The 20,147-nt window shown below is 40.7% G+C and overlaps 1 protein-coding gene across 3 annotated transcripts in view; it reads left to right on the top strand.

Annotated features, from left to right (window-relative positions):
* USP8 (ubiquitin specific peptidase 8) overlaps positions 1-6,107 on the top strand; it is a 75,703-nt gene extending 69,596 nt beyond the window's left edge. For all 3 annotated transcript variants that reach the window (XM_008058397.1, XM_021712500.1, XM_008058395.2), the window contains 4 exons: positions 1,009-1,245; positions 1,873-2,015; positions 4,918-5,050; positions 5,217-6,107. In XM_008058397.1, the coding sequence (XP_008056588.1) occupies positions 1,009-1,245; positions 1,873-2,015; positions 4,918-5,050; positions 5,217-5,402 (699 nt within the window). In that variant the 3' untranslated portion in view covers positions 5,403-6,107. The remainder of the gene's footprint in view (positions 1-1,008; positions 1,246-1,872; positions 2,016-4,917; positions 5,051-5,216) is intronic.
* Positions 6,108-20,147: the final 14,040 nt, after the last annotated feature.

Here is a 20,147-nt window from a genome sequence, read left to right as displayed (position 1 = left end):
AAAAATTAGCTGGGTGTGGTGGTGCATGCCCATAGTTCCAGTTACTTAGAATACTGAGGCAGAAGGATCAGCTGAACCCAGCAGGTCAAGGTTGTGGTGGCCGTGAGTATGCCACTGCACTCCAGCCTGAGCGACAGAGTGAGACTCCAACTCAAAAAAAAAAAAGATGGCATTAATCAATTGAATGCTAGCATCATCATGCAACAGGCAGGACAGTAGAATTGGCCAGTGCAACCATCTACCAAGTGTGACTTGTTATGGTATATATTATTACAATTTTTTTTTGAGTTGGAGTCTCACTCTGTCGCTCAGGCTGGAGTGCAGTGGCATACTCACGGCCACCACAACCTTGACCTCCTGGGTTCAGCTGATCCTTCTGCCTCAGTATTCTAAGTAACTGGAACTATGGGCATGCACCACCACACCCAGCTAATTTTTTGATTTATTGTAGAGATGAGGTCTTGCCAAGTTGCCTAGGTTGGTCTCAAACCCATTGTGTCAGGCAGTCCTCTCATCTTGGCCTCCCAAAGTGCTGGGACTATAGGCGTGAACCACCACACCCAGCTTATATTATTACAATTTTAATAGTTTTTCCTTTCTTAAAATGTGTATACTTTTTTTGGCACCGTGTGTGTGTGTGTGTGTGTGTGTGTGTGTGTGTGTGCATCCATCCATTCATGAGGCTAGCACAACAAAATTACATCTGTCTAGTTGAAGCCCTAATTCCCAGCTATATGTGGAATTGCTTCTCTTTTCAAAACCAAACTTTTCAACTTTTTAAATAAAAATTAAGAAATTTCACATCCTTTTGATAGAGTGGGTTTAAGGGGTGTTTTCTTTAGAATTTTTTTTTTTTTTTGCAGCAGTCAGTGAGATCAGAACTCCTTTGTGAGAACTACAAATATTCTTAAATCTGCAAGTTGTTTGTATTTAATATTATTCTTTCAATTTACATTTAAGTATTGTCTTTGAAACATTAATACCAAGTTTAAATAATCTTATTTCCAGGCTGATAATCGGAAGAGACATAAAGAAGAAAATAATGACCATCTTGATGACTTTAAAGCTGCAGAACATGCTTGGCAGAAACATAAGCAACTCAATGAATCTATTATTGTTGCACTTTTTCAGGGTCAATTCAAATCCACAGTACAGTGCCTCACCTGTCACAAAAAGTCTAGGACATTTGAGGCCTTCATGTATTTGTCTCTACCACTAGCATCTACAAGTAAATGTACATTACAGGTAAGTTTATGTTGGAGAGAAAATAGTTGTTGAATAAAAATGCTATTTATATGGATATAGAAATGTACTTTTTCCAGCATTTTATTTCTGGTCTTTACCCCTATAAACACTTTATAGGTAAATCTCACTCATAAATTCTGTTTTAATTAGGCCTATGCAGATTAGAAAGAATTAGAAATTTTTTAGGATGTTTCTATTAAACATTCTCTCAGAATTGACCTTAAGGTCTGCTTTTTTATAACATTTGCTTTCCATGGGGATATAAAATATCCAGTTCTCCCCACCACACTTGTGATGTGATTTATGTAACAGCTTGTAGTCTCAGCCCTCTCCAGAATGTCATTTCATCCAGAAGTCTTCCCTGATTCACCAAGTCCAGATTAGGGGTCTTTCATATGTGTTACCGTGACACACAGTACTTCTCTACTGTAGGTAGCATTCACCACACCCTGTTGTAATTGTTTGTTCAGTTGTCAGCATTTTTCACTAGATGATAAGCGTTGTGAAAGCAGGACCTCTTGTTCCAGTTTACTGTTGTATCACTAGTGCCTGCAGAGTAACTTAATGAAAAGGTGCTGTGTTGAAGAAATGCTTTAATGAGTATCTGCTACCTGTTTTTTTCTCCAGGATTGCCTTAGATTATTTTCCAAAGAAGAAAAACTCACAGATAACAATAGATTTTACTGCAGTCACTGCAGAGCTCGACGGGATTCTCTAAAAAAAATAGAAATCTGGAAGTTGCCACCTGTGCTTTTAGTGCATCTGAAACGGTAAAGGGGGAAGTTTTTCTTCCTATTCAGTAAAATTTGGATGAAGGAGTTCTAATTCCTGTTAAAATTATATTTACTGTACTGCCTATTAAGGGTAATAACAAAGGATGATTATCTAATTAGGGTAACTAAGAAATAAAACAAATGATAAGACTCTCTTAATTCACCTTAGTATATTCAGTACCAGAGCTAAATAACAATACCACTACTTTATATAATTCCTTGGGATTCAGTTTCTAAAAATCCAGGAAACCCAATTATTGCATTTCAGATATAAAAACTAAATCATTACAAAACATCAAATGACAATGTATAAAAATAAATGTCATATAGTGTAATTCTAACACAGATTAGCAGATAAAATGTAACAATTCAAACAACAAACTAAGCATAACAAAACATATTTAATCGTGTGTTAAGTAAAATTTATATTTTTGTTTTTCCTTTTTTTGAGTCAGGATCTCACTCTGTCCCCCAGGCTGGAGTACAGTGGCATGATCATGGCTCATCAAAGCCTCCAACTCCTGGCTAGGTGATCCTTCTACCTCAGCCTTCCAAGTAGCTGGGATGGGACTATAGGCATGCACTACCATCACGTACTACCATACCTGGATTTGTTTGTTTGTTTGTTTGTTTTTGTAGAGACGAGGTATCACTGTGTTTTTTAGGCTGGTCTCAAACTCCTGAGCTTAACCAGTACTCCTGCCTCAGTCTCCCGAAGTGTTGGGATTACAGGCGTGAGCCACTGCACCTGGCCTATGGTTTTTTTAAAGTATAATTTTAAAGATATACGTTAATGGTCTTTATATAATCCATCTGTGTAGTGATAACTTTGAGTCAATTATTTGAAAACTTATTTAAGAAGTTTCGTCTTCAATTGAGTACTACAATTTTTCTTTCTTTTTTTTTTTTTTTTGTGTTGGAGTCTCACTCTGTCGCCCAGACTGGAGTGCAGTGGCCGCTCCCGGCCACCACAGCCTCAACCTGCTGGGCTCCGGCGATACTTCCACCTCAGTCTTCCGAGTAGCCGGAATTACAGGCAGGCGCTACCACGCCCGGCTGATTTTTTTATTTTATTGTAGAGATGAGGTCTCGCCAAGTTGCCCAGGCGGGTCTCGAACCCGCGGCCTCAGGCAATCCACTCACCTCAGCCTCCCAAAGCGCGAGATTACAGGCTGAGCCACCGAGCCTGGCTTACAATTTTTATTTCAACAAAACATTTCTGTTTGATTTTAAATGCCTTTTCTTGTATTATTGATGATTCTTAGACTCTTATATTTCAACCTTGATGCTCACATTTCTCTTATGTAAGTTTTTCCAACAAAAACTTGTTTGTCAGTTGTTCTTTTTCTTGAGGACTTCAGAGGTATAGATAAATGTGTTAAATATTACACATTTGTTCTGCTAAAATTTTTAATACTGTGGTGCAGAGCACGGGTGGCACAAAACAGAAATCTTAACACTGAATATTCTTAGAGGATATTCAAAAATATGCATCCTTCAGAATTAAGTGTTTTTTGTTTGTTTGTTTGAGTCAGAGTCTCACTCTGTTGCCCAGGCTGATATGCAATGGCATGCTCACAGCTACCACAGCCTCGACCTGCTGGGCTCAGGTGATCCTTCCACCTCAGCCTTCCAAGTAGCTGGAACTATAGGCACACGCTACCACACCCAGCTATTTATTTATGTTTGTTTGTTTGTTTGTTGTAGAGTCTCACTAAGTTGCCCAGGCTGGTCTTGGAACCCTGACCTCAGGCAGTCCTCCCACCTCAGCCTCGCAAAGTGCTGGGATTACAGGCTTGAGCCACCATGCGCAGCAGAATTCAGTTTTTAAATAGAATTTTGAGGGCAGGCACAGTGGCTCATGCCTGTAATCCCAGCACTCTAGAGGCTGAGGTGGGTAGATTGCTTGAGCCCAAGAGTTCAAGACCAGCATGAGAAAAATAGCGAGCGAGACTTTGTCTCCACAAAAAATTGAAAATTTAACTGGGCATGGTGGCACATGCCTGTTGTCCCAGCTACTCAGATGGCTGAGTCGGAAGGATCACCTGAGCCCAGGAGGTCAAGGCTGTAGTGAGCTGTGATTGTGCCACTGCTGGGCGACAGAGTGAAACCTCGACTCAATAATTATAATTCTGAAATAACCATATTATATCAACCAAAATGTCATTACTTTGGTGTTTAAAGGAGCAGAATATACCAGAATAATAGAATGCAATCATTTCAATTTCTGGCTCTAGTTCCCTCAAAAGTACAAGCTTGAATCTAAAACAGTTGTTCACATTATAAATATGTGGGTTTAGCCGGACTCGGTGGCTCAGCCTGTAATCCCGCGCCTTTGGGAGGCTGAGGTGAATGGATTGCCTGAGCCCGCGGGTTCTAGACCCGCCTGGGCAGCGAGACCTCATCTCTACAATAAATAAAAAAATCAGCCGGGCATGGTAGCGCATGCCTGTAATTCCGGCTACCTGGAAGTCTGAGGCGGAAGGATCGCCGGAGCCCAGCAGGTTGAGGCCGGCCACCGCACTCCAGTCTGGGCGACAGAGTGAGATTCCAACTCAAAAAAATAAATAAATATGTGGGTTTTACTTCTTTAGAAGACTCACCTAGCAGTAACAGCTGACCTAGGGATCAAGGGACCAGAGTATGGTTCTACCTCTGCCATCTTAGCTGTTAGACCTTGGTTGCATCATTTAATATCTACGTGCCTCGGTTTTCTCATTTGCACAATGGAAATGAAACCAAATGTGTTTAACAGATTTTATCCACTTCTAAAATTCTGAACCTTTGTTTTGAAAAAGAATTCATGATCTTGGCTAAATATCTGGGTGTTAACAAATGAGTGAGGGGTTGTTCTGATGCCTTTCTGTCAGTGAAATTGTTGTGATGTTTTGTTCTGCAGTTTTTCCTATGATGGCAGGTGGAAGCAAAAATTACAGACATCTGTGGACTTCCCATTAGAAAATCTTGACTTGTCACCGTATGTTATTGGTCCAAAGAACAATTTGAAGAAATATAACTTGTTTTCTGTTTCAGTAAGTATCTCCTTGAACTAAAGACTGTTTCAAAGCAGACTTTAAAAAACAGCAGTTTCAAGTGGTTTCTTAACTCATAGGCGAGTAAGAACAACATAAAGCTTTGAAATTATTGGCATATTTTAAATAACTAAGTTGAATTGATTTTATATCTTGTTTGGCACAGAATCACTACGGTGGGCTGGATGGAGGCCACTACACTGCCTATTGTAAAAATGCAGCAAGACAGCGGTGGTTTAAGTTTGATGACCATGAAGTTTCTGATATCTCCATTTCTTCTGTGAAATCTTCAGCGGCTTATATCCTGTTTTATACTTCATTGGGACCACGAGTAACTGATATAGCCACATAAGGACACATAGGTACTAGTTATCTTTTAAAAGGCTCAGCAACACATCTCTTGAACTACTTATCAAGATAATGCATAACTATAACTGGCCATTGAGAAGGGTCCTAGGACAGAGGGAGCTATGTGACTAGCTCCATATAGTTCAGGACAGGGCTAGTATCAAAAAACTGAAGAATAACATTTAACAAGCATTGCAGTAAGCATCCCTTAAAGGTACCATTTATTTCAAAACAACTTTTTTAGTCTGCTCCAAGGTTAAAATAATTAAGTGGCTAAGCATTATTATTCTAAAAACCATTGTATCCTTTTTTTTTCCCTTTTCACTGTTCATGGCCTTTTCACATTTCTAAATTCCAGCTCGATCTACTATGAATACTCTAGAATGATGTAAAGCAGATAGGAATGTATGTGTACATATTTATTGCATACTTGCACATCAAATCGATGTACATAGTTTAACACGTAGTCCTTTTGTGAAGCCTAGAACTCAGAGGATTGCTTTCTTTTTTTCTGTTGGCCTATTCTGAGTAACTACAGTGCTTTCTTAGGGAAATGACAGGGCAAAGCTATTTTTCTGTTGGCTTTGGGCTGTATTTGTGCACTAAATCTTTATTCTAAAAAAATAAATGGAAACTTTCTTTAATTTTTTTAAAATGAGAATTTCATTTACACCTACATTAAAATCTTAATGACAAAAATAATTTAAAACCCTATAAGTGTTCTGTCTTTAATGTCGTATTATCAAACATAAGACACTAGAACAGTGGATTTTATCACACATTGGTTTTAGATTTAGTTCACTTACTCTGTTGAATCAGGAATCAATTCCATTTTCCTTCAACTTAACACTGGAACTACATATCATAACACTCAATCATTTATTGTAGAGTAGAATTCTCAAATTTTAAGGATTGATGATTCTTATTTCTTTTCTTTTTTTTTTTTTGAGTTAGAGTCTCACTCTGTCGCCCTGGCTGGAATGCAGTACTACACCCATGGCCACCCCAGCGTCAACCTGCTGGGCTCCCACAATCTTTCCGCCTCAGCCTTCTAAATAGCCAGAACTACAGGCGTGCACTACCACACTCAGCTAATTTTCTTATTTATTGTAGAGATGAGGTCTCAACAAGTTGCCTGGGCTGGTCTTGACCCTGCAGCCTCAGTCAGTCCTCTCACCTTGGCCTCCCAAAGTGCTGGGATTATAGGCTGAGCCATTGAACCTGGCCAATTCTTAATTCATATTAAGGTAAAAAAAGATTAAAGTGGAGCCGGGCTCGGTGGCTCATCCTGTAATCCCGCGCCTTTGGGAGGCTGAGGTGAGTGGATTGCCTGAGCCCGCGGGTTCGAGACCTGCCTGGACAGCGAGACCTCATCTCTACAATAAATAAAAATCAGCCGGGCGTGGTAGCGCATGCCTGTAATTCCGGCTACTCGGAGGGCTGAGGTGGAAGGATCGCCAGAGCACAGCATGTCGAGGTTGCGGTGGCCGGGAGCGGCCACTGCACTCCAGTCTGGGCGACAGAGTGAGACTCCAACTCAAAAAAAAAAAAAAAAAGATTAAAGTGGTGCTTCTAAAAGATGTCAACATTAGCAGACTCTGAAGAATAAAATGAAAGGATGGGGTTACTAATCATGAAGTTGACAACTTTTTACATTTTACATTTAGTGTAAGAGACTTCGAGCTTGGCTAAATTACCAGATGTTTTCAGATCACATTCTTAAGTTCAGAAAACCATTTAAACAAAAATTAATTTTGTCTAGTTCCATCATATATCTTTGAAAAATAATGTATTGAATATATACAATTATGAAATATTTTATGATAAAAATTCACACTAATAAACACTGAACTTTGAAACCTGAACTTAGTATATGATCTGCAGTGTTTTGAAGGCCCCCATCCATCAGCATTACGTTCTCCTCAGACTGCCATTTGCAATGAGCCAAGAGCCATCTTTTTGGCTATAGACTCATCTTTTTTTTTTTCCTTTTTTTTTTTTTTGAGTTGGAGTCTCACTCTGTCACTCAGACTGGAGTGCAGTAGCCACTCCCGTTCACTGCAGCCTCAACCTGCTGGGCTCTGGCAATCCTTCTGCCTCAGCCTTCCAAGTAGCTGGAACTACAAGCGTGTGCTACCACACCCAGCTAATTTTTGATTTATTGTAGAGATGAGGTCTTGCCAAGTTGCCCAGGCGAGTCTCGAACCCGCGGACTTAGGCAATCCACTCACCTCGGCCTCCCAAAGCATTGGATTACAGGCTGAGCCACCGCAGACTTATAAAAGGTTGCATAAAGAGAAAATTTAAAACACTGTGATGCAAGTAAGGTGTAAGAGTTTAATGACACAAAGCAAAACTTCACTACCCATTTCTGATGGCTCGTTTTGCAGTATTCAGGAAACACCATTTCCCTAGCTCTTGCAGTTTGGGGTAAGTATAGAAAAGGCCTGGCAACTGTAGAACAGGAGATACGCTGCAGCAGTTTGAACTGAAGTGTCTGGAATCTCACTGACTCGTGTGTCATCAAAGCTATACCAGGCCTGGGTAACTGAGTTCTTGCAGAAAGCAGTGTAGTGGCCACCATCCAGATCACCAAAGTGGTTCTAAGGGAGGAAGGAATGTCAGGTTTAGTATTTACTTTCAAACACTCTAACTACTGGAACAAAATCATTAGGACCAAGAAATCTTTTTAAATTGCCTCTTATGTTAAACTAAAAGGACATGATAATTTTGACAAATCATACATATAGCCTGATCGCTATATTATTTTTCACTTCTTTGGAATTGCTTATTTGTTGTGCCCATTGACTATTTAACATCTGCAAGGCTGGGGGCAGTGGCTCGTGCCTGTAATCCTAACACTTTGGTATTGCTTGAGGACAGGAGTTCAAGACCAGTCTTGGTAACATAGTGAGACCTTGTATCTACAAAAAGTAAAAAAAAAACAGCTGAGCAGGGTGGCGTATACCTGTAGTCCTAGCTGCTTGGGAGGCTGAAACAGGAGGATCATTAGTGATCAAGCCTAGGAGGTCAAGGCTGTGGTGAGCAGTGATGGTGCCACTGCACTCTGGATGACAGAGTGTGGCTCTTTGCGCTATGGCCACCATGTTTTCCTAGGCTTTGGTCCCCTCCCCTACCTTGGGGAAGTGAATCCTTTCTCCGTCTTTAATTTGCTTCCTAAGTAAACTTTATTTTCCAATCTAAAAGAAAAAAAAGACTGTGGTAAAGAAGTTTAGGCCAAAGATGTCATCAAAGAGTACTTCAAATGCAAGAACTGAACAAAGAAATCTTTGGCTCAGGTTCCCCAAAGATAAATAAATTAGTTAAAGATAAGTTAAAACTAAAATGCTGGGAAACAATAACAGTTCAGTCATCAGAATTACAGTGTTCTAAGAGCTTCCATTTGTTTGGGAGGAGAGTATAGGATATTGATTAACTTTGGGCTTGAAGTATGGAAGCTACAGTTTTTAGTGTAATTGTTAAAGAATCAAAATAAAATGTATACTTCCAAAATTACAGGGGGAAAATAGACTAAAGAAAACGTTATCAATTTAGTAGTAGGCAAGAACAATAGGGGAAAACGACTACAGAAATCAAGTTAACATAAAGTACAAAACAAGATGACAAGTAAACTCAAATTTGTTATTTATTGTTTAGTTGAAGTATATGGAAATGTACTAAATTTACCAGGAACAGACTGACTGGATTTTTAAAATCCAGTTCTATACACTATATAACATTTAGAACTCAGAAAAGGTGCATTTTGAACACCATGCGGGTGCTCATTTTTGATATCCTAAATATTTTATGCCACCCAACTGAGAAGTTAGAAGAAATGGATAAATATCAAGAAAATAAGTTACCAAAACTGAGTAAAGAAGAAGTATAAAGTCTGGATAGACCTATAAGCATGAAAGAAATGGAATCAGTAGTTAGAAATCTTCCTCCAAGGGAACACCAGGCCCAGATGGGTTTACAGATGAGTTCTAGCAAATCTTCAGGAAATTTTTCATTACAGACTTACACAAACTTCTGTATAAGAGAAAAGAAAATCTCCCTAATTTTATGAGGTTAATATAACCTTGATAACCAAAGATAGTATTAAGAAGAACATAGATCAGATCACTCTCATTCAAGAAGATAAATGCAAAAATCTTAAAATGTAGTAAGCCAAATATAGCAAAATATATCTAAGACAATATATAATGACCAAATAATATATTTGCCAACAATGCAAGGGTAGTAAAATTAGAAAAAAAAATCTATAGACCAGACTTGGCGGCTCAGCCTGTAATCCTGCACTTTCGGAGGCCGAGATGAGTGAATTGCCTGAGCCCACAGGTTCGAGACCCACCTGGGCAACTTGGTGAGACCTCATCTCTACAATAAATTTTAAAAAAATTAGCAGGGCGTGGTAGCGCGTGCCTGTAGTTCCAGCTACTTGAAAGGCTGAGGCGGAAGGATCACCGGAGCCCAGCAGGTCGAGGCTGCGATGGCCGGGAGCGTGCCACTGCACTCCAGTCTGAGCGACAGAGTGAGACTCCTGCTCAAAAAAAAAAAAAGAATAAAAATCTATAAATGTAAATTACTATATTAACAGATTAAAAGGGGCTCAGGAGTGTCATAACATTTCAATAATTGGAAAAATAATAAAATTCAGCACCCTTGCAAACACACACAAAAACTCTTAGCAAAACCAGAATCGAAGAAATGTTCATAACCTGATAAGGTGTATCTATTAAAACTTACAGAAAATATCATTCTTGATGACTTCCTTTAAAATCAAGAACAAAAGGATACTTACCATCACCACCTTCTATTCAACACATACTAGGGGTCCTCGCCACAGCAGGAAGACAAGAAAAATAAATAACATATATAATAATTGGAAAGAAAAAAAATTACATGTGAAAAGGAGCTGTAGACGAATTTTCAGAAATAGTGAAAATTGAGCAAGGTGACTGGATGTGGGAAAACAAAAAATCATTTGTATGCACCAGACTGGGAAATATCACCTATTGGCTTCATTCACCCCAAGGGCTGGTTCTGCCACAGCACGCGCTGGTTTGGAGCAAGCTATGACAGATTCTGCTGCTTTTGAGTTCTGAATGCAGATCAGTCTTTAGCAGAGGAGGGGGAGTTAAGGTAGTCTCTATCTCCCAGTGTGAGCACTTGTGGGCAATGGACTGCAGCACAATTCCAGCAGTGCTGCCACAGTAACCAGGGGCCCTATCCCCCACCAGATCCCCACAGAGAGCTCACAACTGGGGATCAGAATGTAGTATGACTGGGTTGCAGTATGACTGGGTTTTGGGAAAAACTTTGCAGCAGAAAGTTACTTTAAGTTCTGAGCATTGCCTAGCAGGAGAGGCAGAGCTGGAGTCTGGGTGAAGGCACTCAAAGCCCTGGTGGTCCCTCTCTCCCTATGAAAACTTTGTACAGTAGAAGAGGCCCTGAGCAGCTAGACCTAGAAGAGCAGCAGGACCAACAGTGGCTAAGCCCTCACAGATGGCCAAACCCTCACAGACTACCACCCCCAGGGGAAGGAGTTCAACAACACCCTGTGGTATAAAAATTTTAAAAAGAAATCCCACAAAAAATCACCCCAACAGTAGCAACTGTATCTAAAAAAAAATCAACAAAACAAAAATAATAATAAAAAGAACTGGTTCTCATAGATGAGGAAGAACCAGCAAAAAACACAAGCAATCCCCAAAGCTTTAATGAGGCATCATCCACAAAAGATCTTTCCAGACCCCAAGCATTGGAACCTAACCAGAATGATCTGTCCCTGACAACAAACAGAATTCAGACTATGGATGGCAAAAATACTTAAGGAAAACTATGAGAAGACAAAAAGCAAAGATCACCCAGAAAACAAAAGCAGTGCAGGAAATAAATATTGAGTTGGCCAATATAAGAAAGGTCCAAGCTGAAATTCTGTAAATGAAGAATTCCTTCCTGGAATTTCAAAGCACAATGATATGTGTAGGCAGCAGAATTGACCAGGCAGAGGAAATAATCTCAGAGGTTGAGGATGAAAATATTGAACTAATCCAGTCTGGCAAAAACAAGGAGAAAAGCCTCAAGAAGACTGAGCAAAGCCTACAAGAGATTTGGGATTATGTAAAGAAACCAAATCTATGATTAGAATTCCTGAAACAGAAGGGGGAAGTGAGAATACTTAGGAACAAGCCTTCCATGAGGTCATCCAAGAAAACTTTCCCTATCTCACTAAAGAGGCAACTATCCAGACACAAGAGATCCAGAGAACTCCTACAAGTATTACATGAGAAGGCCATCCCCAAGACACATAGTAATTTATCTCTACAAAGTAAGAATGAAAGAAAAAGTCCTAAAGGCAGCAAGAGAGAAGCATCAGACCATCTACTGGAGAAGACCCACCAGAATTGCACTAAACTTATCAGTAGAAACCCTACAAGCTAGAAGGGACTGCGGTCCCATCTTTGACATTCTTAAGGAAAAGCAATTCCAGGTAAGAATTTCCTACCCTGCCAAGCTAAGCTTCATCAATGAAGGCAAATTTAATCCTTCCCAGACATCCAATTCCTAAGAGGATATGCCAGCCCTTCAGGAGATACTTGAGACCAGCCCTTCAGGAGATACTTAAGAAAGTTCTGAGCACAGAAACAAAGAGCAGTTCTACCATTGCAAAAGCACAGACAAGCACAGAGTTAACAGAACATACAAATCATCCATCAAAAAAAAAAAGCAAGGCAACCTCTTAAGAGCATTTTGTCAGGGATAAATCTTTACATATCTACAATTAACTTGAATGTGTATGGATTGAATGCACTACTCAAAAGGCATAGGATTGAAATCTGGAAAAAGAAACATGATCCAATATTCTGCTGCCTCCAGGAAGCAAATCTCACTGGAAAGAACATTCACAGGTCAAAGTTGGGGGCTGGAGAAAGATCTTCCAGGCAAATAGAAAACCAAAAAGAGGAGGGGTAGCTACTGTTATATAAGACAAAATGGACTTCAAACCAATAAAAGCTAAAAAAGAAAACTGAAGGACACTACATAATGGTAAAAGGCTCACTTCATCAGCAAGAAATATCTACTTTAAATATATATGCACCCAAACATAGGAGCACCCAGATTTATCAAACAATTTCTACTTAAGCTAAAAGAGAACATAGATACCCATACAATCATAGTTTGAGACTTTAATACCTCACTAACATCCCTAGACAGATCATCAAGGTAAAAAAAAAAAAAACTAACAAGAAAATCTGGCAACCTAATGCTGGACAAATTGTACATATAAAAAAAAATGCTCAGCCTCGCTAATCATCAGAGAAATGCAAACCAAAACTACAATGAGATACGACCTAGCAACAGTAAGGCTGGCTGTCACTGAAAAGTCAAAAAACAACAGGTGTTGGCATGGCTGTGGAGAGAAGGAAATGCTTCTACACTGTTGGTAGAAATGTAAGCTAGTTCAACCTTTGTGGAAAGCAGTATGGAAATTTCTCAAATAACAAAAAATTGAGCTTCCATAGAATCCACCAATCCCTCTTCTGGGAATATAACCAAAGAACAGAAATCACTGTACCAAAAAGACATCTGCACATGTATATTCATTGCAGCACTATTCACAGTAGCAAAAACATGGAACCAACCCAAATGCCCATTGAAAGTGGACTGGATAAAGAAAATGTTGTACATATACCCAATGGAATATTACACAGTCACAAAGAAGAACAAAATCATGGCCTTCACAGCAACATGGAGTCAGCTGGAGACCATCATACTAAGCGAACTATCACAGAAACAAAGAACTGAATACCATATGTTCTCACTGATAAGTGGGCCCTGATCCCTGGTCACATGAGCATAAGGATGGGATTGGCAGGTGCTGCACACTGCCAGGGGAGGGGGAGGGATGTGGCAACACACTGGGGACCAGGCCCACTATATAAGAGAGAAAGGGCCAGCTAGAAGCTCAAACTTCTCCTGCATGCAACCAACTTATGTAGTAAATCCTCACTTGGACCCCACAACTCATAAGATAAAATATATAAAAAACCAAATTACGTAAATTAAAAATTACAATTAGTGGAAAATGACCAAAAAAACCACAATATTTTAACACACATCTCTTGGTTATTAATTTTTTAAAAGCAAACAAAAACTTAATGATATATAATATTTTAATCACAGTATATAATATTTTGACCACACATTTCAATAGTATATAGTTTAATAGGTTAAAATAATGGAACTCTAAACCTAATTTTAAAATTCTTTTCAAGAACACATAGAACTAGATCACAAAGCAAATATCAACAAATATTATACGATGGATAACATATTAACCATATTTTCTTTCTTTTTTTTTTTTTTTTTTTTTGAGTTGGAGTCTCCTCACTCTGTCGCCCAGACTGGAGTGCAGTGGCCGCTCCCGGCCACCGCAGCCTCGACCTGCCAGGCTCCGGTGATCTTTCCGCCTCAGCCTTTCAAGTAGCCAGAATTACAGGCATGCACTACCACGCCCAGCTGGTTTTTTTGATTTATTGTAGAGACGAGGTCTCACTGCCCAGGCGGGTCTCAAGCCCCTGGGCTCAGGCAATCCACTCACCTCAGCCTCCCAAAGGCACGGGATTACAGGCTGAGCCACCGAGCCTGGCTTAACCATATTTTCTAACAAGAATGCAGTGATCTTAAAAAATGAATAACAGCCAGGCTTGGTGGCTCAGCCTGTAATCCCAGCACTTTGGGAGGACGAGGCGAGTGGATTGCCTGAGTCTGTGGGTTCCAGACCAGCCCGGGCAATTTGGCGAGACCTCGTCTCTACAATAAATCAAAAATTAGCCGGGCGTGGTAGTGCGCACCTGTAGTTCCAGCTACTTGGAAGACTGAGGCAGAAGGATAGCCTGAGCCCAGCAGATTGACGCTGGGCTAGTTGTGAGCATGCCACTGCACTCCAGCCTGAGTGACAGCGTGAGACTTCGACTCAAGAAAAAAAAAAAGGAATAACAGAGTAACAATGAGTAACAAAAATCATGTTTGGAATTTATTAAATGCACCTCTAAGTAACAACACAATAAACTCAAAGAAAATAGAAAAAAGGAAATGAACAGAAATTAATGAAAAACAAAACAAAGAAATCATAGAATCAACAAAACCACAAGCTGGTTCTTTCAGATGACTAATAAAATAGATAAAACTTTGGCAAGACTGATCACGAAAAACAGATTAAACATAGGTAATAATAAGAATAAACAAAGGGAGAACTGAGAATATGGAGATTATAAAATACCAAGAGAATAATTTAAGCAACTTTATGTCAATTTTAAAATGTGAAAAAAGGACAACTTCAGAGAAAAAAATGTAGTTTTAAAACAATGTTAGGTTAAAACAAAGCTTGCATAAGCTAACATAGATGAATGTCTGAATAATCTTTGGATAGACAAACATTTCTTTTCTTTTTTCTTTTTTTTTTTTTTTTGAGTGGGAGTCTCACTCTGTCACCCAGACTGGAGTACAGTGGCCACTCCCAGCCACCACAGCCTCGACCTGCTAGACTCCAGTGATCCTTCCGCCTCAGCCTTCCAAGTAGCTGGAACTACAGGTGCGCGCTACCACGCCCAGCTCATTTTGATTTATTGTAGAGATGAGGTCTTGCCAAGTTGCCCAGGCGGGTCTCGAACCCGTGGGCTCAGGCAATTCACTCACCTCAGCCTCCCAAAGGCCCGAGATTACAGGCTGAGCCACCGAGCCCAGCTGACAAACATTTCTTAAATAGAACATGCCACGCACAATGGTGCAAGCCTGTAGTTCCAGCTCCTTGGGAGCCAGGAAGATCACTTGAACACAGAAGTTCAAGGTTGTATACACAATGATTGTGCCTGTGAATAGCTACTGTACTTCAGCCAGGGCAACATAACAAGACCCCATCTCTAAATGAAACAAAACAAACATAAAAAGAATGCCATAAGCCACAAAGGAAAATAAATTGATTAAATAAACTAAGTTAAAATTAAAAAGTCTGGCTGGGCACAGTGGCTCGTGCCTGTAATCCCAGCACTTTGGGAGGCCAAGGCAGGAGAATTGCTTCAGCCCAGGAGTTTGAAGCTGGCCTGCGCAACACAGCAAGACCCTGTCTCTACAAAAAAGAAAAAAGACCTCTGCTCATTAAAAATCACCATTTAGAGAGTGAAAAATCAGCCAGACAGAGTGGTTCACACCTGTAATCCCAACACAATGGGAGGTGGAGGTGGGACGATTGCTTGTGAACAGGAATTCAAGACCCAGCTTGGTAAGACTCTTGTCTCTACAAAAAATTTAAAAAGTTAAACTGCCCTGGTGGTGTGTGCCTCTAGTCCCAGCTATTTGGGAGGCTAAGACAGGAGGATCACTTGACCCCAGGAGTTCAAGTCTATGGTGAGCTATGATTGCACCACTGCACTCCAGCCTGGGCCACAGAGCCAGACTCTGGAGAGAAAGAGAGAGAGAGACAGACAGAGACAGACAGACAGAGACAGGCAGACAGAGAGACAGAAGAAGGGGAAAGGGAGAGAGGAAGGGAGGAGAGAGGATAGCTAAAAACCATGAGAGGAGACCCAAAAAAAACAGAATTATCTTTTGGAGGGCAGACCCCTAGTAGTATGCTGGGAATTTGTTCCTCTGGATCAAATGTCAACCAATTTTTATCTGGAAATTTCAAGAAGATTGTGTCATGATTTGCAGAAGAAACAACCCAAGTTGTGACAAACAGGTGACACACACCTGCCCATACTGCCCTGAGTGTTCAGCAGTCTTTAGCCAAAAACAGCATGATCTCCAGGCCCCACCTTCCCTATTCACCTGATCTCACCCTGAGTAGTGACTTTTTGTTTGTTTGTTTCCCCAGATTAAAAAAAGTCCTCAAAGGGAAACATTTTACTATGTGGAAGAGGCAAAACAAAAAATGGCAGCAACACTAAAAGGCATCAAAATAGACAAGTTCAAAAACTGTTTTGAGCAGTGGAAAAAGGATTTCAATAGGTGTATTGCATCAAACAGAGAGTACTTTGAAAATGACTGATGTTCAAACACATAAGAATAAATACACAATTTTTTATAAATAAATTCTGGGTTATGGGGGGGGTTCCTCCCTACTATTAGATGTCCAAGGTTTACGAAGAACTACATTTCAATAAGAGAAAGGCAGGTAATATAATAGGAAAATGAACAAAAGACCTGTTTAGGCATTTCACAAAAGAAAATATCCAAATTTGAGTACTTAGACCACAATGCCATTCTATTACGTAGGAAACCAGAATGGCCAAAACCAAACAAAAGACTATCAAGTGTTGGTCTGGCATGGTGGCTCACAACAGTAATCCCAGCACTTTAAGTAGGCCAAGGAGGGAGGATCGCTTGAGGCCAGGAGTTTGAGACCAGCCTAGGCAACACAGTGAGAACTCACTTCAAAAATAAAAATAAATAAAAATATTAGCTGTGCATGGTGGCACAGGCCTATAATCCCAGCTACTAGGGGAGGCTGAGGCAGAAGGTCTGAGCCCAGGAGACTGAGGCTGCAGTGAGTTGTGATCCATCCCACTGCAATCCAGTCCAGGCAACAGAATGAGACTTTGACTCAAATAAAATACTGAGGGTTTAAGGCAACTGAAACTTTCAGTCATTGCTGGCGGGGATATGAATTGTCACAGTCACTTTGGAAAACTACTGAGCAGTATTTATAAAAGCTAGACATATGCACTCTCTTGAACTAGCAATTCCATTCCTAGGTGTATAAGCAAAAGAATTGTGTACATATGTTCACCAAAAAACCAAAAATCTTTACGGCAACACTCTTTGTAATAATTAAAAGCTGTTAATTACCCCAAAGCCACTGAATAATTGAATGAATTACTAAATTGTGGTATTTTTACACAATGGAATACTATACAACAGTGAGAATGAATAAACTATAATATGTGCAACAGTATGAATGAATGTTGCATAATTCTGAGTGAAAGGAGCTAGACACAATAGAGTACATACTGTATAATCCATTTATACAAAGCACAAAGCCATATAAAATCCATCTTGTTAGAAGCCAGTGGTTTCCTGGACTCAAAGGGGTTATAAGAGCTGTTAGGGTACTGGTAATATTCTGTTTGAACTCTGTTCTGGTTACATGGTTCTGTTCATTTGAAAATTCATCATTTATACTCATGGTTTATGCACTTTTCTGTATGTATGGTTTACTTCAATAAAAATTTTATTTTAAAATATGAAGAAATAGAAATCCTAAATAGACCTATAATAGCTAAAGCAATTTGAGTAAATACTTTAAAATCTAATCACTAAGAAGAAAAAATTCCAGGACCAGATTGTTTTCCTATTTAATTCTATCAGACTTTCAAGAAACATATTATTGTTTTTGTCTTATACAAACTCTGCCAGAGAATAGAAGAGTGACAAACTCATTTTATAAGACTAGAATAAGGCTGATGATTCCCAAAACAGAAAAGGATAATATGAGAAAGAAAGTTATAGGTTAATCTCTCAATTTTGATAATAGATGTAAAAAACTTTCAAACATCTTTAGCTAAGAGAAATCAAATAGTAAGCCAATTGATTTAATTTGCTATATTAATAGACTAAAGGAGAGATTTAGGACTGCAGTCTATTAATACACAAATGCACACACATATACAAAAATAAGTTCCATGTGTTAACATATGGACGTGCATTCTACAAAATTGTTTCTTAAAGAAAAATATTTAAAATGGCCTTACTGTTCAGCAACTGGCCAAATGGTAAGTAAATAGATATTTATGCAACAAATTAATAAAAGCAATTAAAATGAATGTACTAAAGCTTGTGAAAGGTACAGGGAACAGTCAGAAGGGAGTCTCCCAAGATGGCGCTAAACACTATATAAAACCAAAGACAACAAAGGCCCTAAGCTCCTGCTTTTCCCGTGCGCGCGAAACTTAAACTTATGCACAAATATTATCTCTCTATAGGAATACTACCTCATAGCTCCCTCCAATAAAGACCCTAAGATGGCACTGGCCAGCCCCCGCCAGGCTCCAGCACAGCACTGGCCACCCCCTCCCAAACCGATAAATAGAGACCTCTCACGCCATTGCTCCCTCACTCTCCCTCCCTTACCAGGCGGTTACAGACCCTCTCTCTGTAGCCGCTGCTCTAATAAATCTCTTGGCCTCAAAGGGTGTTGAGTCTCACTGTGCGCCACCGTCTTTCATTGGTGCTGTGCCTCGGTTGGGAATTCTCTCGCCCTAAGGCGAGACCCCGTTCCGGTGCCGGTGGCACTCACCCCTTAAGGCCTTTGCCCACTTTCTTGAATGCCAGCGCCGCATCCATCACCACCTCGGATAGGTAAGTGCCCCTACCTAAAAAAACCTAAAAACCTCACCCAGAGTACCCGAAAGGGACTGACCATTGATCGTCCGGCAGCTCTTTCGGCCCCTGGTGAGGGGGGGACCACACCCCACCTAGGCTTTCAAAGCCACAGCAGACCCCTACTGGTTTTTCCTTCTCCTGCCTAGGTCTCTAAAACCACCTCTTTAACTCCTATAAGCATTCAAAAAAGTAGGCAGAGATTTCCCTCCCTCCCGTCCCGCTTCGACCCATTGAACTCTTGGCCTTAACGGGTGTTAAGACCCACTGTGAATTAGGTCTTTCTCGCCCTTGTGCAGGTCTCTCTTTCCCCCCTGGGCGGGATCCTGATTCGGCGCCTATGGCCAATCCTGCTCTCTCAGACTCTCCCCACCCTTCTGAACACCCCAGCCACGTTCACACTAGCACTCGTTGAATAGGCAAGTCCCCCTCCCCAAACAAGGGAGTAAGTACTTTCCGGGGAACTCCAGAGGGAACGGACTTCAAAAAACCCCCCCTCCGGCCCCCGGGTGAGGGGGAACACACCTGCCTCGGCTTTCATAACCACTGCAGACCCTAAAGGCTTCCTCTTCTCCTTTATCTCTCTCAAACTTTAAAAACTCCCTCGGCTGCCGGTTTGCAGTGGGCCCCAGGGGTCCCACAGCTGCTAACCCACAGTGGTTTTAGTAAAATTCTCTCTCTCTCTTTCCCCCCCTCCCTAAGGAATCCCATGGCTGCCCGGCCACGCCTGCTGGCCCATAGCGGATTTTGAAGGGCTCCCACGTCAAAAACTCTGTTCGACCAGCAGTAAAGATACTCCCCACCCGCCGCCTGGTCAAGTGCTCTCTGTCTGATTCGGAAAATCCTAGCGCTAGGTGCCTTGACCCCTCGGTTCTCCAGGAGAACCCTGGCTGTGCCAAACCTCTGTGACAACAGACTTTGCCACAGCCATACTTCTCAGACAGCTGACTCTTCGGGGGATGCCTCGTTTAGTCTGCCTTTTCCCCATGGGAGGCTCATCCTCTCTGCCGGCCAATTCTCCTCTCAAATGCCTTTTAAACAATCTCTCTACCCTCTCTCTCTCTCCTGATATTAAGGCCAAGCACCTAATTCGCCTCTGCACACAGGACTGGCCTACATATCCCTTAGACAATCAAAATCAATGCCCCCCCCCAGGGATCCCTAAATCCTGATATTATCAGGGATTTATACAACTTTTGTGAGTGTTCAAAAAGGTGGGTGGAGATCCTCTATGTTCAAACCTTTTCTCTCCTCTGTGAACATCCTCGGCTATGTCTCACCTGTAACCTCTCTAACCTCCACACTCAACTCATGCTAGCATCTACTGCTTCCCCTGTAACTTCTCTTTCTCCCATTGTTCCAA

This window comes from Carlito syrichta, unplaced genomic scaffold, assembly GCF_000164805.1.
Source record: "Carlito syrichta isolate Samal-C Ts95f unplaced genomic scaffold, Tarsius_syrichta-2.0.1 Scaffold303328, whole genome shotgun sequence".
NCBI lineage: Eukaryota > Metazoa > Chordata > Mammalia > Primates > Tarsiidae > Carlito > Carlito syrichta.
The sequence above is the reverse complement of the archived record's forward strand: the minus strand, read 5'-3'. Positions and strand labels throughout refer to the sequence as shown.